The sequence below is a fragment of the Pelmatolapia mariae genome, linkage group LG1 (genome assembly GCF_036321145.2).
Source record: "Pelmatolapia mariae isolate MD_Pm_ZW linkage group LG1, Pm_UMD_F_2, whole genome shotgun sequence".
Classification (NCBI taxonomy): Eukaryota; Metazoa; Chordata; class Actinopteri; order Cichliformes; family Cichlidae; genus Pelmatolapia; species Pelmatolapia mariae.
The window spans coordinates 12,528,831-12,546,946 of NC_086227.1; the positions used below are offsets into that span (position 1 = coordinate 12,528,831).

The 18,116-nt window shown below is 39.7% G+C and overlaps 1 protein-coding gene across 1 annotated transcript in view; it reads right to left on the bottom strand.

Annotated features, from left to right (window-relative positions):
• map2k5 (mitogen-activated protein kinase kinase 5) overlaps positions 1-13,655 on the bottom strand; it is a 60,957-nt gene extending 47,302 nt beyond the window's left edge. Inside the window, exons 1-8 of the mRNA XM_063472478.1 lie at positions 13,230-13,655; positions 13,009-13,057; positions 12,110-12,177; positions 5,746-5,815; positions 4,937-4,977; positions 3,587-3,654; positions 3,431-3,479; positions 1,891-1,955 (exon numbers count right to left, since the gene is read on the bottom strand). Of these exons, the coding sequence (XP_063328548.1) occupies positions 1,891-1,955; positions 3,431-3,479; positions 3,587-3,654; positions 4,937-4,977; positions 5,746-5,815; positions 12,110-12,177; positions 13,009-13,057; positions 13,230-13,328 (509 nt within the window). The 5' untranslated portion in view covers positions 13,329-13,655. The remainder of the gene's footprint in view (positions 1-1,890; positions 1,956-3,430; positions 3,480-3,586; positions 3,655-4,936; positions 4,978-5,745; positions 5,816-12,109; positions 12,178-13,008; positions 13,058-13,229) is intronic.
• Positions 13,656-18,116: the final 4,461 nt, after the last annotated feature.

Below are 18,116 nucleotides of genomic sequence, written 5' to 3' on the forward strand. Positions count from 1 at the left end.
ATGGGTGAAGTTATCCATCCCCAAAATGTATTTGATATACCTGTTAAGGCTCTAGTTCCCATCACTGCACAAATTCATATATTGGACCAAATTTAATAAAGGAAACAAAAAATTAAAAAAAAAAAAAGCGTTCCTTTTTAAGGGTCGTTGTAATGACAGATATATGGAAACACAATGCCTCTGGTTCTTCAGACAACTAGAAAATCTAAGAGCAATCAACCAATGAAGCACAGCCATTTGAAATGCAATGATCAATAGAAGGGAAAAATAAAATCAATGGAGAAAATGGGCACTAAAGGAGCAGCCGTGGATGTCTAAGTAGATGTCACCACAGTCAGGCAAATGTGCTTCTTTTAATTGCACCGCCACGAGTCACAAGTACAGCCTGTGTGTCCTTGTTATTGTATTTATAAGGCGTAGAGTCAGTAGGAGTGGCGGACAAGATGGACCTCTGAAAGAGTGTGTAATAAAAAACAAAGGCTGACATTGATGGATGGTTAGGTCAGCATGTGGCTATGGAGAGCTGAGATGTTGGTAACATCCAATTGAGTCTAAATGGCTCTAGGTCATAAATGGGCTAAGAGGTTAAAAGGTGGGGAGCTTATCGTAGTGCTATTCACAAGTGATAGGCCCAATATAAGCTGGAATGAACAGCAGGTCCTGAAGAGGGCACAGCATCGCCTCATTTCTAGGTCACAAAATTTGCTAAATGGAATTAGCATCATACATAGTAAAGATGGTATGAGAGTGAGCGGTCAACATGCACATTTTTCAGTACACTTGGTTTCCTTTGCTTGTCTAGATGATTCTGACCTGCAAAAGCATCTGTCAAATAATTAAAGCATGTTCATTAAATAATAATAATGAAAGCCAAATTAAAATTAGATAAACAAATAAATAGAACAAATAACAAACATTACTTGTTTTGTTTTTTCAAAATCATCTCCTTTCAACCTTAGAAATTTCAGCAGCATTGCATATAGATTTTTTGCTGGGCTAAATTGACTGAAAAGTTGTTGGGTTTGCAGTATTGGCCTTCCCCTGTGCAGTGTAACCACTTCTGGTGCCAAACTGATGAACAATCTTATTCTATGACAACTATAAGAAACTGCTGCTTTATAAATATATATATTAAAAAAAACCTCAGAAAAATCATAAAACAGTAAAAGGTGTTTGGAAAGAAAAGGATGAAGAAATAAAAAAGATAGACGTTTGGATTTGTTGGACTATCAGAAGCAGAGCACTCCGTCAAGCCAAGGTTAGTCTGAGCAGTGATCAATACTTCAATCTCAATAAAACAGCTCAATAGCTGAGGATTGATGGGAAAGAGAAAGCACAAGGTAGGGGAAAGAAAGATAGAAGGAGCGACACAAATGCCAACCTTGTCACAACGTTATCAGGTCAGTCATACATTTGTCTAGCCAGAAAGGATGGAAGTCTTCTTGGTGGTAGGTTATGTGCTTTACTATAGGCCAATTAAGTCAATGGCTGTCATACCTTACAGCCCCAAATCGATATCATATATGTTTGCAACCTTCAACCCAGAATAAAAAAAAAAAAAATGAAGGTACAGACGAAAATCAGCCTGACAGATGCCCCACCAAACAGTGAGTGATAGATGGAGACACAATTGAACAGAAAGAGTGCTGTGAGGAATGAAAACCCTTCACACAAAATACAGTTTTAAGTCCTATTTTGTTAAAAAAAGGTGGACAGAAAGATGATAAAAGTCGCACTCAATCTAAAAGTAGCCACTCTTGTTGAATATCTGCCAGGTACAGTTTTTTCATGCTTACTGAATGCACCATAATCTCTTCAGTGTCACTATCCATTACAGTGCTTTGGCCTTGCAATGCTGGTGCCTCATTGTGAGAGCCAACAAACACTTACTTGTAAACTGTGCCTCCATTTCCATGGCCAAGTTGCTCCTGATAGTGGATATCTTGGGCATTTATCTGCAGAGAAGGAAACACACCCAGGATTACACTGATTGTAAGTGGATGTTATAACATGAGAAGCAATACAACCGCTGGATTACATGTGTAACTAAACTGGCAGAGAGACAGAGATGTGAGCACGTGAGGGAGATGGGACTGCACTGTAATTGAAGGCTATAAACAAGACAAGAATTCAGGTCAGTCCAAGTTCAGCGACATAAGGAGTGAAAAACAAAATAAGAGAGAGAGGAGAAGAGATCAATACAAGGTTTTGCTGTCCAATTTAAAACAAAGAAACAATACTGTGTTTGGGCGAGTGGGACATTGAATGTTGTAAGATTTAATGATGATTTGTTTTCAGTCATTTTATAATTATTTTATTTTTGTTTTTTAAAGTCAGAGTGTGATAATGTAGCTTCCTCCTCTTTTAGATTTTTCCAACCAGGACGATGAAATAATTGATTGAGGCAAAGCTTATGTAAATATAAATATCAACTAAGCAATGAAGAAGGCAGAATAAAATCCATGAAAAAATAAGTAAGAGTTGTATGTTGTTGTTTTGTATAATATCAGGATACTTTTATGTAAGACAGCCATCATGTGTTCAATTCATAAATACATTTTACAGTTCATTATGTAACGTTTGTCCTGGTCTAAGATTTTAGGGTGAAAATTACTCAAAACATCACTATTCAATATTAAAATATGTCCCTTAATAATGCAAAATAAAAATATAAAAGCAAAATAAATCCAACACTCTAAGCACCACACGTTTTGGTAACTACACAACTTAAAATTTTATTTGTCATTATTTTTAAAAGTACTTTTATTTGCATGCATAATTTTTTAATTAACAAAATAAAGTGAATATTTGTAAATTCTAATTATTGCCTCCATTCAACATGACCTTAATGTGTGTGATGTTCACTGAGGCTGCAGATTAACATTAGTTCAAAAAGTTCCTTTATTTTGATATTTAGACTGTGGATGAGTACTGATAAGGGTCAGGTTGTGCAGTAAGCATGTAAACATGCCTGCACACAACACGTGATAATGGACCCTCCCTAATTTAACCACAACTAATGTGATAGCAAGGTGAGAAGATGGAGGTAAAGAGAAAGGATGGTTTCAATTCCAATTTTACTCATGTAGTGCCAAATCACAACAACTGTCACCTCAAGGCACTTTATATTTTAAGATAAAGACCCTACAGTAATACAGTGAAACCCCAACAATCAGGCAGAAACCAGGAAGGCTGTATGTCTAATTTTCTTCCTACACTGTGTCTGAATGCATACACTAGTTACAGAGTCAGAGTGTGTGTGAGTGAGAAAGGAGAGAGCGAGTCTATATATTGGGTGCAGTCAGCGTGACGAGACAACATCCAAATACACACCCTGTATGACATGCCCACAGCCCCTCAGTAGGTATCAGAGCAACAGCAGTAAGATTACAGGCTGGAATCGTACAGAAACCCCAAAGCACACACTAACCTGGCCATTTGTCAAGATCCTCTTCAGCTCTGCAGATGACTTTTTTAAGCTGGAGGACAGAAAACAGTATATCAGACTTCACCACATTTACCAACCAGAGGTTTAGTTGTTTATTCCAGGTAGTGTAACATGATCCTTGTGCCCCAGAAAGCTCACCTGTTGTTAGCTATAGAGTCTGGGACAGCGGGACTGCAGTCATTTGCTGGGTTAGGCCTTGTATTAACCTGAAGGTGTGCAAACACAGGCATAAGAATGTAAAAAGACACACACACAAAAAACGGCACACGGTCACATGGACAATAAAACACAAGACTCTCGCTTCAGCTTGTGAAGTCAATTGACTGTTTAAAAAAAAAAAAAAAAAAAGAGTCAAATGAAGAAGAAGAATTTTTTTATTTGCATAAAAGCACAGGAATGTACGAGAGCAAGAAATATAGCAAAAATCAGCTGGGAGAGTCGAGACGAAAACTTAAGACATTCACATTTTCGTGCCTCGTGGGAGACTTTTTCTTTACATCTATTCATCTGCATCTATGTTTACTCCAAAGACCTCCAGACTCAACCTAGATATGAACACAAAAGGAGAGACAAGACCCTGTAAAGGAGATACTAAAAATAGCATATTAATTGAGATCAAAAGGCCAATGCGTTGGGTCCACTAAAGCACAGGGAATGTCTCTTTAATTAGTGCCCAAGAAAACCTCATTTAAAAAGGCACACAGGGCTTCCCTCGGCCAATTACTTTTGTATTAAAGCAGGAGAAAAGCGAGGAAAGATTAGCAAAAGACTAAAGGTTTTCTGGAAAGAACATCGTATTCTCAAAACCAACTCTTGACCTTTAAAAAAAACTGACTCGGTTCAGTAGCACTTCTCAAAGCTCCTCAGAGGATACATAAAGTAGTATTTGTGTGTGTGTGTGTGTGGGGGGGGGGGGGGTGATTTTATCATTGAAATGCAGATGGATATAATATGGATCATCTGGAGAGATGGAGGAGGTGTCAAGTCATTTAACCCATGGTAATTAGCAGTGAGTTTCAATAGCAACATATGCCTAACATAAAATGGGAAGGTCTGCGAGAGGCCATTTGGGGGCTTGTAATGACAATTTCATGGTTGAACAATGACATCTTCTTATTGCTCGATTTAGTTTTTTCTCTAACCAACGCTGACACTCTTTCTATCATAGGGAATGAGAGGATCATAATACTCTGGAGGGGAGATAACACCTTGTTCTTAAATGACTATCGCAGCATGAGAATCAAGAATACAGAGAGACGGATGGAAAAGCAGAGAGACAGGCCCTGCTACAGCCGCAGCCAGATATGCTAATGCATAAACATAGTCGAGGGGAGCAAGACAATGAGTGAAAGAGAAGGAGAGCCTTGACTTCAATTGACATTTCAATAAGTGGAACACAGCATTATCAATCCATTTGACTCAACTTCTCACCCTCCCCTCCCCTCATTCTTTGTGTAAGGCAGCCGAAACAATTATTGAGATAGGTACCTTCAGGCCATGTATGTTCCGGATCCCTGGAGTCTTGCCGGCTGAAACAGTAATTGACTAGATTGTAGAACACATCACTGGGCCATTTACAAATGTGGTGAAAAGGAATCAGTTCTTCATGAAGGAAAAAAATGATGAAATGAAATGAGAGTTACTAAAAAATTAGTTGTGGACAAGAGAGTGATTGAGCTGTTGGTCTCTTGAGATGCTTGGTTGGTAGTTAGGTAGAAAGAAAACAATCACAGCATTAGAGGAAAGAGGGGCAGATAGAGAGAGAAACAGAGTGAGCCAGAGAGCTAAAGGGAGACAATAAAATGTTTCATCACATCTCCCCTAGGGCCTGTTAGAGATTATGTATGTCTTTGAGCGGTGTGAAAACTAGCTGCAAATATAGAAAAACTATGTTATGAAAAGGCCCTCATTATGAAAACCAGTTCAGGAACAGAAACTGCACAATGCCAGAGATGCAGGCAAGGCTTAGCCTGAGCTGAACACAAGCATGCACTTTGAATGCCCTTGGAGCAAAAGAAATGTCGATTTATGAATGACATTCAACAACAAAGCCAGCCGCTGAATTTTAATGTTATCCAGAGGCTCCACTGTTACTCCTACTCACCAAATGCTCACGTTTTTGTGAAAACAGCGCAGGTCATGTACACTAATTTTAGTAAAATAGGCGTTTACAATTAAAGTGTGAATATTTTTATATATTTAAATGGTGCTGGTGATTAATTGTCACCACGTTAATTACAAAGCAGCCTTTAGCATCGCCTAGCCCGTGATAAAAATGGAACATCTCACTTTTGTACCTCTTGGAAAAATCTGCAGAGGGTCCGGCAGCAGTCCATTCATGCGTTGTTCATTCATTGTGTTGCAGTACTAAAAGGGGAAAAGAAAATGACAAACAGTCGAGTGTGACACTAATTTTAAATGACTTTACATGCATATAAGTTCACAGATAATATCTGCACAAGAATGTCAACGGCTCACGACAGAGGGAGAAAAACCTTAAATTTGAAGATCTGACCCTACACTACATGCCCTAATTTTAGAGTATTACACACACACACAAAATGTTTATTTAACTGCCACCAGAATTAATCCACAGTCTTTTGTAAAAAACGTGAGCATGCTGTGCGGAAATCTGTTGCAGACGAGGACCAATGCCCTGTGGGCTTGTTCTGAAGGAGTGTAGCATTAACCCTTCTCTCCTCCAGGTCAACAGCTCACCAAACACTCATATCCTACAGGACTAACACGTGCATGCACGCACTCTGGAGCCTCTCGGTTGCTTGCCAAGGCAATGCAATAATTGATGTTTCAGTTAACCAAACCATCTGTTAAACCGCAAGTGTGTGTGAGCATGGGAGAGAGAGAGAGTGTGTGTTTGTGTTTACTTATGTGCGTTTTGTTGATGTCTTCTGCTTTTGCAGGGGTTGAGTTTGAGACGATGTCTTTATATTGTGCACACATACACAAGTTTATTGTAATTCATTTACAAACTAGTACTGACTCATCGCAGCAAAATGTAAATGCTCTTTCACTGAGGAGGCAGGAGGGAGGACGATGGGCACGGCTTGGATGGGAATGGATCAGAATGGCTACCCATGTGGCACAGCTGTTATTAAAAGGCCTATTTATCACTGTCAGATCCCCTCCTCGCTCCTAGCCCTCTGCTTTCGCCCTCCAGCATTCTCAATAGGCCGCATCTGAACAATGGGTCTTAATAGCAAAAAAACGTGGTGTGTGTGTTGGGGGGGGGATTTGGGGTGTTCGGGCTTCACGTACCTTTAATTTTCCGCTCAGCTAGCTTATTGATTAAGGCTGCAATTACCACCTAATCTGTAGTAGGTGTGTTATTAAAAGACATTCTCCATTGTTGGCCAATAACTAAACAGTGTCCGATCCCAAATACCATCGCTCAGCCTTAAGGGACAAGCCAGAGTGCAAGAGAGAGAAAGTGTGAGTCTCATCATCATTAGCAGACCAAGAGCAAATGGGAACGGTGGAATTAGCGCCACTACCTCCAGGGGGAGCTGAGTGAGGAAGGGATGAGGTCACATGTTTTTTTTGTTTTTTTTTAGCACCTGACATAGGCTGGTCTTTAACTTTGAACAGGGGGCGTCTGTCTTTCAAGGTGTCGAACAATGATTAGAAATGCCTGGAAGTCTAGCGGGTCTCGCAGGAGCATGTAGCAATCAATGTTCTTAGTGCTGGGGGATACTTCTCACAATAAATGCCCTCTGTAGACTGATGTTAATTAAGTGCTGAATTTGAGCATTAATTTTGCTCAGTAATCACGAGCGTGAATTTTTCGCAGGGCAATGTTAAAGCAAAGATCTTGAACAAGACAAAAAAAAAAAAGAAAGAAAGAAAGCAAACATCGTGCACTGACAGCGTATTTAAAAGCCTGATTATACATTTCCTAATAAAAATATACACACCCTCCCAAACGCACACACACACACAGACACACACAAAGCAACCGTGAAGAAACTGAATTATCCTACATTTCACCTAACATGCTGCTTCCCTTAATTCCTATTAATTTCATATAATGGCTGTCTGCTCACCTGGAATTAATAACACTCAAGCAAAAACCCACTAGAGTCTCCACGGAGGCCAAAAGGCAGCAAACAACAGGAAAAAAAAAAAAACCTAAATACAAATGCAATCCAGAGCTGAAATGCATAACACTTGCATAAAACATTCAAAGTACACGGCTAGCGTAAATTATAGTCTAGTGAGCCCAGTATTTCCAGGTGATCAGCAGCTTTTTGTACAGCTGGCAGTCCCATGAGTAGAAAGCCATTATGAGGCTCCAAGATTTGTTTGCCAAAAATTCACTGAACAAATGGGGTCTGAAATCTGTGGGAAAAGCTGTGCACTGTTGTGGATACTTAATATTTCTATTGGGCGCTGTAGAAAGAGGCAGGGGTCAGTCATAAATTTATATACACCTAAGGCATGTCAGAATAGAGACAAAAAGTATAACTGCCAGCAAACACGATACATGTTCCAATGTTTCTTTAACAAAATATCAATTTTCGCTCAATTTGTTTCAACTGCAACAAATTACAAGGAACTCAAGGTTTTTGGACATGCATTTTTTTCAGACAAATAAAAATGCAATAAAAACAAACCAGTGTCGGCCTAATTTTATCTAACAAGTAAAACAAGTCTGCATGGTTCTGTAATTAATTGCACTATGTTCCATGTAACATACAACTAAACATTTAGGCCATGATAAATGACAACTTTTCTTTTTTGTTGAAATCACAGACGTATGACTTCTTGGGCTGACATCACAATAGAGACAAAGCAAAATTTACATAGAAATTAAGAGTCTCTAATGTTAATGCTAGTTTGTGGTTTTATTGGAACAAGACAGAATTATTACAAAAAAAGTATTTAATCCCCTTCAACCCAGCCAGAATTACGGCTCCTACAGACTGGCTGTGTGCGCACACAGACATATAATGAAAGAAATATAAAATGACCATCAGTCAACGTTGGTCAGCATCATGGAAGCTGGAGCTGCTGTGGAATTTTGTGGAAACCAAAATTGAGCTCTTTGGCATCGACCTACCATGTCTGAAGAAAGAGAAATGTTGGGTATGACCCAAAGAACGGCATCCCCAACGTCAAGCACGAAGGTGGAAACATTATGTCTTGGGGCTGTTTTTTTGTTATGGGTAAAGGACAACTTCACCGCATCAAGATGACAATGGACGGGGCAATGCACCCTTAAACTCTTGGACGAGAATCTCCTTCCCTAAAAAATGAAGATGGGTAGTGGGTGCTGGATGGGTCTTCCAGCATGACGATGACCACCAAGGCCACACATGAGTGGCTAAAGAAGAAGCACATTATGGTCATGGAGTGACCTCGCCAATCTTCACACCTCAGTCCTACAGAAAATCTGTGGAGGGAGCTGAAGCTTTGAGTTGCCAGGAGGCAGCCAAGAAACCTACAGGATTTAGAGAGTTTCTGTAAAGAGGAGTGTGCCAAAGTCCCTCCTGAGATGTGTGCAAACCTGAAGACCAACTACAAGAAACCTCTTACTGCTCTACTCTCCAACAAGGGTTTTTCTACCAAGTACTAAGTCCTGTTCTGCTTGGGGATCAAATGTTTTTATTCACTCAATGACATGCAAATCAATTTAGAACTTTTATGCAACAGGATTTTTTTTCTGGATTTTGGTTGAATTTTGGTCTCTCTCCATTAAAATTAAACTGCCATAAAAATTAGAGACTGTTGATTTCACTGCAAGTGAGCAAACGTACAAATTCAGCAGGAGATCAAATCATAATTTGTCCCACTGTAAACACTGCCCCTTTCTCAACCATTACTCCAGCTTTAACAGGACAGTGCACGGAACAACATCCGCTGGATCTGTGGAAAACAAAACTTGCTTAGGTCAAAGCCTTTTCCACGTCTGTTTAACAACACTTCTTAGCACAACATCTGTCTCTTTTTGCTTAATCACCCTGCTACCCTATGCTACTTAATGATTAAAAAGCAACCACAAGTGAATGCATGACAAAAATGGACAAAAAAAAGCAGGGAGTGTAAATTGTGCCTGTGGCTCTAGTAGCATCATTGTGAGCTGATGGGGGGTAAAAGACATCCACAGATGAAAGTAGATTTTGAACAACTCTGCAGCCCAGGGGGGCTGCTCTTTAATGAGGCAAAACTTTAAGTACTGAATAATAAATAATAAAAATTGACAGTTCATTTAGTTTACAGTGTACTTCATACAGAAAACCCATTACACGCCATTACTCTTACTGTCCGCGGCATGAACAGTAAGTATGGTCGAATATGAAAATATACTGCAGTATTTGAGGGAGCTGAAGGGGATGTGGGACGTGTGTCTGCATGTGTGCTTCTGAATATTGCCATAGGTTAACTGCTACTAGATGAGGCTATATGGCTTCAATTTCTTCATGTTATATTATAAATAACTACATCAGTGGAGATTGCCATCAAATCAGCATCTTACCGTCTCATGTTTTGCTACCTGAAAAATTGTGCTTCTCGTTCTAGGCCAAGTGTTTTATAGTATTTGATTTAACTCACCAGATTTATGAGGTCATTTTGAATTCCACCAAGGTTTTGTTGGCTATCGAAGAACGCCTTTTAATTTAACATTAAAAACTTTAGTGTAGCATATTTAATATTAAAGGTTTTTTCAAACCATTCTTAAAATGACTTGTTATTTACACCTTAAGTCCACGAGCTAGAAAGGTAAACACTCAAACTGAGAGTTCAGGATTGCTGAGGATTGCCTGGGTCTAAGGTTTTGCTTAATAAAAAGAGAGGTGAGTGGCTTTATTATCGCGCTGAGCAAAGCACTTAAAAAATACAGAAAATCTGAACAACGTCCTTGTTACTGTGTCATGTCAATTTGACGTGCCTCAGAAAGCTTTCCAAACGATACAATATACAAAACCCCAGACACTTGGCTCTAAAAAGCTGCACAAAAAAAATTAACCAAAATAGTGCAGAACACATAAAGGAGGAGGACCTTTCAAAATGCTCAAATGTAGTTCAGACATGCTCTTGGCCATTTCATCTAAACTGCACAAAGGATTGAATGTGAACAGTTTCTGTCAGAACTACGTTCCAATGAGGAATCGGCACACAGTAAGAATGCTACAATACAGCAGCATAACTAGAAAACATAACCCTGGCATGTACAGTGCTGTGCAAAAGTCTTGATCAACCCCTCATTTCTTTATATTTTGCTAGGAAATTAGGAAATATGTGCAGTGATTTATTGACACATGTGCAGACATACCTGGAAATACAGCATATGTATAGAGCTTGTATAATTCTAACAAGTCTGAAATTCAATATTTGGTGTGACCATATTTATTCTTAAACAGTGTGAATTCTCCTAGACGATCTTTCTTTTAATTTGCTTAAATAGACTTTAGGAATATTTCTCCAGGCTTCTTGAAGGACATTCAGAGCTCTCCTTTGGATGTTGGCTGCCTTTTGTTCTGTTCTCTGTCAGGATGATCCCACACTGTTTCGAAAATATTGACGTCTGGGCTCTGGGGAGGCCAATCCATGACTGACTGTGTTCAATTGTGTGTTTTTCTGTGCAGACATGTTTTACTGCAGTGGCAGTGTGTTTAGGATCATTGTCATGCTGAAAAATAAAGCTGTTGCCAGGCACACACTTTCCAGATGGGATTGCATGGTGTATCAAAGTCTGACCACACTTTTCTGCACTCAGATTCCATCAGCTTTGACAAGATCTCCAAGACCACGGGCTTAACCGCAGCCCCAAACCATGACGGAGCATTCACAGTGTTTAACAGATAGCTGAAGACACTCACTGTTCTACCTTTAACCTAAACTCAACAAACTTTAAACAAATTTAGCTCCATCACTCCATAAGACCTGTTGCCACATATTTTCAGTCCATATCTTGTGTAATTTAGGTTGTCACCTCTGGCTACCAGTGGCTGTTGTTGTTGTTTCTCAAACTCATAATCAAGTAACTTTCATGAAAACCACACAATCACACAGACAATAACACTCATACTCACAGAAATACTGTACGTTTGCGTATCTATCCTCTATCAGGTGCTTTTTATTTGTTGAATGCGTTTTGTTACAGATGCAGCAGTTGGTGACCTATTGTCCTTTGTGTCTTTTTTTCCCACCCTTTTAAAAAATTCTCTCTTTTTTGCTTTACCTTTCTTCATTCTAATCTGACCCTCGCTTTCCCATGTCTTAATGACTTTCTGTGGACTTTCAGATACTTTTCATCTACTGTAAATAATACTTTTAGGCCTACCACATCTTCTTTTGTTCTCCACTTGTTTAGTTTCTTCAGATTTCTTGACACACCTTGCCGAGATATGTGATTTTTGACTAATAGCTCAAAACAACAAACACCAGTCCTCTGAAAATGGTCAGGTAGAAGGACTGAACTGAAAATTAGTAAAAAAAAATAAAAATCAGCCAATATCCTGACCTTCAGATAGCCTAGAGAATTATGCTCAAGAGCACTTTAAAGACTTACAAAGTCCAGCTTGCTGGAAACAAAATATAAAGAGGAAGCAAGGGTCGCTCAAGACTTTTGCACAGTATTGTAATTTGTGGGTATTATGCCTGACTTGGTCAAAATACTGCATGCAACATTTATGTACTCACATATGACAACATGGCTTTGAGTTCTTCATCACTTCTTACTGTGATTCTATCTCCCACCTCATCTTCGTCTAAAAAACACAAAAAACACAAAAACAGTACAACTGTAAAAAATAAAATACTAATAATGGGGAAAGGGGGAAATCACAGAGAAAATTCAAAACAGATTTTTTTTGCAGTAACAAATGTGGTATAATAAATATAAACAGAAAATACTGTAAAACAACACTTTTACATATATAATAAACGTTTAATAAAATCAAGGCATGCAAACAAAAAAGCATATCATTCCATATTAAGTATTAATGCAACAGCAAAATTTGGGGAGCCAAAACACACAATCAAAATCATACAATAAAATATAACGTATAAAAGTACTCAGTAAGAAGAATTTATATGTTTGTATGTCAATCAAACTCTTTGCATTCTACCCGTAAACAGGCTTGAATGGTGCCTATTCCAAGAGGCTAAATCTTAATTTGATTGAATGAGAGAAACTTCAACTGTTCTTGTCAATCAATCAGTACAGTAGCTATGGCATGTCTGGATAAAACGCATGCTAGAGGTTAACACGAGTAGTAAAAAAAGGGAACAGAGAAGAGAGAAGCTAACACAATGAAAATGAAATGTGTGAAGCTTTTTACTCTCTCGGATAGATGAAGCCAGTTCAAGATGGCTAGAGTCTAGCCCATGACAGCAGGGATCGGTTCTTACAGTTTATGACGGGATAAACAAGTGTCCCACACAGCTGATGAGATCTCCTCTCCTTCAGACCAATCTGATAACTGATTACAAGTCCCTACATTACAGGGCTATTGTTTTGGTGTGTAAATACAGTCATTCAAAGCTTCCCATTTCCTCTTGCAGCATTACAGCAGTCCACCTCTAAAGCAGGTACTTACATTCAAAGGCCGTGACAGTGGCTTCAGGCATGACATCTCTGATTGCGACCTGTAATGTTTGACAGGGTGAATTAGGACCAGACAGCTAATGATGGTTATTAGACTGACAGATATTAATGAGGCAGGGTTACGACACGCTGAGTCAGAAAGAGTCCGTGTGTTTTTGACTTGTGCAGTGTGTCTGTGAGTGAAAAGTGATAGTTGGCATGAGGCAGACTCACGAGCAAGTCATTGAAGTTCAGAAGAGACGGACAGTCCACGGACGAGTCCATGTCTCCTGTCGGCGTTTTTATACGGATCACTATCGCCTCGGTGTTCATTGCGCTGTCAGTACTTAACCTAAGTGAGAGCAATAAGAGGGAAGCTTCAGCCTCATAATACTTGACTGGATTTGGAAGCTAACCAGCTAATTCCCTGCAGCAGTTTGCTAACGATACATGCTAGCATCCTGCTCAGTCCGGATTCTTGATTTAAGTGATGCGGAGCTTTTTAAAGAAACAAAAAGGTTTTGAGGTCGGTCGCCGCTGACACCACAGTCAAGTCATAACCGTATGAAAGGCTTATCCCGAAGTGTGAACGTGTACACCACTGCTCCACGAGACAAAGTTTACACTGTACTAACGTAGGTGTTTAGCTGTGTAGCTAGTTTTGAGGAAACTGCTACAACAGCGCTTCCGAATCAACATCCGCTCGTGGCCTTTTCAAAATAAAAGACTTGCACCATCTATATCAATCTGTCAAATTCTAATAGGCGAAGTTTGAGAGAACGCTGCTATTCTTATGGATCTTAGTTTGGGGGTTTTTTCCTATGTTATAAAATGAAATATACATACGGTTTAAAAAGTTTTGGTTTCTGCACTGAAAAGGAATTATTACCGCTTTTGCTGTAGATAACACTGATCTGAGATCAAGGTTGATAAGTTGAGTACAATACTGAGAATACAATAGATTTCTGAGGTATTGTGGATAAATATTCCTTTAAAAACATGACCTTAGATCACAATTGTAAATGTTTCGTAAATGGCCCTCACTTACACGGAAATGTACTGCTGTTGAGATGAAAACCACCCCGGTTTTTTAAAAAGTGTTTTTTTCCCTCTTTCACTTGACATTAAAACAGCAGTAGTATTTAAAGGTTTCCACTCTGCACTCGCCATTAGCATATAATTGAGTGTAAAACAAAAGGGCTCTTAAAACCTCTGTTGATCGCGGCCCTGTGAGTGAACAGCTGCTCTGTCCACTCTATAAACAGCTCTGATTGCAGTTCATGGAAAAAAGACATTGATCCCTGAGTAAAGTGAAGTCTCTATCCTGTTCATTTACATTGCTCTACCCACAGACCTGATACCTAAGTCTGTTCACCTGGGTTCTGTGTAATGATAAGAAGTTGTTAAAACCTGTTCTGTCTCCCCATGGCTCAAATTTGGCTATACAATACATGTGCCAGTTGAAAACAATTTCAGTGGTGGTGTGTGTGCTGTGCCGGCCATTGCACTAGGCTGGGTTTCATTGGCTCTTACAAAAAATGTCTCCATCCCATATTGGCCTGAGGATGAACTCCTCTATCAGTGATTACCATCTCACTTAAAAAGAAAAGGAAATGTAAAACACTGAATCTACCATATATTTATTTAATTGTCTGTACTTGAACCTTTAAAAAACACTCCCAGAGGGATGTTACGAGTTCATTGCATTGATCCTTCCTGATCTTACACCTGTACCAACAATTGGGTTAAAGACCCACTGATTTCCATGCAATGCTTGAAATTATTACTCTGCCTAATTGCAACTGGATACAAAAGGGGAAACACAAGCAAGGCCATCAAGCGCTCGGATTAATGCCTCGACCAGCACTGACTTCTGATGAAAAGCAGAGGATCTATATGGCACTTTGTCAGACGTGCTCTCCCAGGACGTGATGTTAGATCCTACTGCTTTAGGGACAACTAGGATGAAGCCCAGTCAGCAATCCGCATTATCAGAAATCAAACTCCTGACTTAGCTGGGAGGGGAAAGTGGACGAGGAAGGCCAACATTCACTGTCTGGTAATTAAAAGCCGTTTTATCAGGCCTCCTCTCTCGCTCCATGCCTCTTTTCTTGCTATTGACAAGCTGCTTAGCGCAAAGAGAGCTCAGTTTGACTCTAAATATATGAAGCACACTTATTTAACTTTCTCAGCAAAGAGGGAAAAGCAAGTAAACAAGACAGCAACAAAACTGCCTGGCAGGACCGCCAAATTCCTTTCACTTTAGTTTTGTTTTCTTCTGTTTATTAAGAAATGCAGCCTTTGTTCACATCCTCTTTTTCTCTTGATGATTATTATTTCATTAGTCTGTGTCAAACATATTGGGCGGCTCGTTGTGTTTATTGATTAACGAGCCAAAGTCAGCACCGTTGTCTCTCGTTGTAATGCTGATATAGAAGATCTTGAAATGCTATTTGTCTGCCCGTTAAGCATTGATCGTTCTCTGCTATATTGGCTGCTACTTGGTATCTTTCTATATCTACTGTGCCCCTTAACTTTAATGGTAATTATTTAGAGTAAAAAATGTGAGCTTGTAGTTAGTTTGGCTTGGTCTCACAAACGTGAGCTGTGAGCTCAGCAAGAAAAACATGTCCCACCATCTGTCCCAGGGCCACGTCCCAACTCAGGTATCCAGATGCAAACCCTCCAGCTGAAATAGAGATGTGTCTCCTCAGCCTTGAAGCCTGAAGCCTGTTGTTTATTGATGCTGCCAGAGCCCCCGCTCAGATCGATACCATCTCACTCAGATGGGCCTTCACAACACGCAGCCTCCAAATTGAGGTCAGGATACGTAGACGGTTATGGCACTTCAGCAGATATGAATTGCCCCAGAGGCTGTGATCATTTGTTACCTCTTCCTTTAAAGTTCATCTCCAAGTTGACCTGTGATGAAGCACGAGGACTTTGCGAGTCACTGGTGGAAGAGTTATGAGGAAATGCACCAAGATACGTATGAACTGACTGGAGAGAAATGGGTTGTGTGACTACCTTTCAGCTCCTCAAACTGCATACTTTTCCTGCCATTTCCAGTCTTTCAGATTCACCTCAGAGGGCCCCTTTTATGGCTGTATGTTGTTTCTGTTGTTTCTAATAAAGAGGAAATATTGGTGCCTTCCTGACCTGCTCATAGTGGCCACAGAAAAATTTATGGGGTATGTCTCCTTTAGTGAGGTAGCATCTGAGCTGAGCCCCACATAAATAACACATCACTAGTTCATCCAAGCTCTCTTGGCTTTTCTTTCATGCTGTGGTCAAATCATTATATTGAATGCAAAATATGACTGTTTTTTTTTTTAATTAAAAATGCTCAAAGTGGTGAATCTTTTCCCTTTCATGTAACATTCTTGTAGTGAGCTGGTAGCTTCATCCTAGGAATTTGATTGTCCCAAATTTTAGATTAAAATATCCTGATTGTTCCCTGAGCAAACTCACCAGGAAACCCATCACTATTTTTGTTCGCATGTTACTCTGTTCTTCAGTGAACCTCAAAATAAAATATCAGCATGGATTACATATAATGTTATTTTATTACAATGTCCAGTATCGTCCTTCAAGCAAAGAGATATCTGCGTTCTGCATTGAATAATAAAGCAGTCTAAAGTCTAAAGTCTAAAATGAAAGTCCATATGGATGGGAATGTCGTTTGGACTGGAGAAGTGTAATCCGAAAGTAGGGCTGGGCCATATCATACCGTTCACGGTAATACGGGTATAATGTTAGGCAATGATAAGAAAATGAAATATCGCGATAGAATATGGGTAAAACGAGCACACGCAGTGCCTTTGTTTTCATACGCACATGGTGGAAAAAGCATGGCGGCGACAGAGAATTAGAAAGTGAATCGTTAAATGAAACAGATAAACCTGAATTGGTTTGTAAAAATGGTGCCAACTTCAGTGGTGTGGAACTGGTTTGGTTTTTGTCCGTCAGATACCCACCAAAGCACAATTTTTGGTAGAACATCTAAGCGGCCAAAAAACCTGGGGCTGCACAGCGTCAACGCAATAGCGCCGTCCAGCCCCACACACGGGGCGATCCGCGTTAACTCACTAACATGAGATTTGCAGCGTTAACGCGGTTATGGCGTTAATGTCATTTTAACAAGATTAACTCTGACAGCACTAGTTTTAATACGACTTTGGTAAGCTACGAAGCTGCATCGTTTGATGCATTGTCGGAGCATTATGGCTACCGTTTCAGGAGCCTTGTGGAGTAATACTACTGTGCTTCAACATAATATTACCGTACTGTGTGTGTATAACCTCTTTTTAAGTTTTGTGGATATTATACATGGTTATGCTCAGGATATGTCGGCAAATTTCCACTGGAAATGCTTTTTGGTTAAACTGTCAGCAAGGAATTTGCATTTGCACTGTTAAAATTTTATACAGCTTTAATGCACATAAAAAACAGCTGCTTGTTTAATTGAAAATATATTGATGGGGTTTTCCGCACTAATAAATTTGTGAAGTTGTAAAGTATTTTGTCTCGCGTCAATTATATCGTCAGTTATATCGTTATTGCAAATTTTCAAATATATATCGTGATAAATATTTTTGGCCATATTGTCCTGCTCTATCGGAAAGTAACAAAAAGAGGGAAGGTAGTCAGAACTGAGGGGACACTGAGGACAGCTACGAATATCTGGGAATTACGAGGAGGCCACTAGGAAAGCTGCAACTACCAAGTACCTGCAGAGATTAAGGCAAGTCCTGAGAAATCAGCAGAATGTAAACAACAAGACCTGATCAATGAACACAGATACCCCGATGGGATAAGAAGCTGGCCAAAGGAAGAGATAGAAGCCACTAATGTCAAGACAAGGAAGCTCCTTACCGTGCATGGACGGTTTCACCCAAAATCCAGCACCCTGAGACCGTACCCTAAGCAGAAAGGTGGCCGGGGACTAGTGAGTGTCAGAGCCAGCAGAAGAGGAGCAAGAGAAGAAGCATCATGGAAGGACAGGCTCCTGCACAGTGTGTACAGTGTAATCGGCAGATAGAAGATGTGGCTGACATCCAGAAGTCCTACCAGTGGCTGGACAAAGCTGGACTGAAAGACAACACAGAGGCACAAATCATG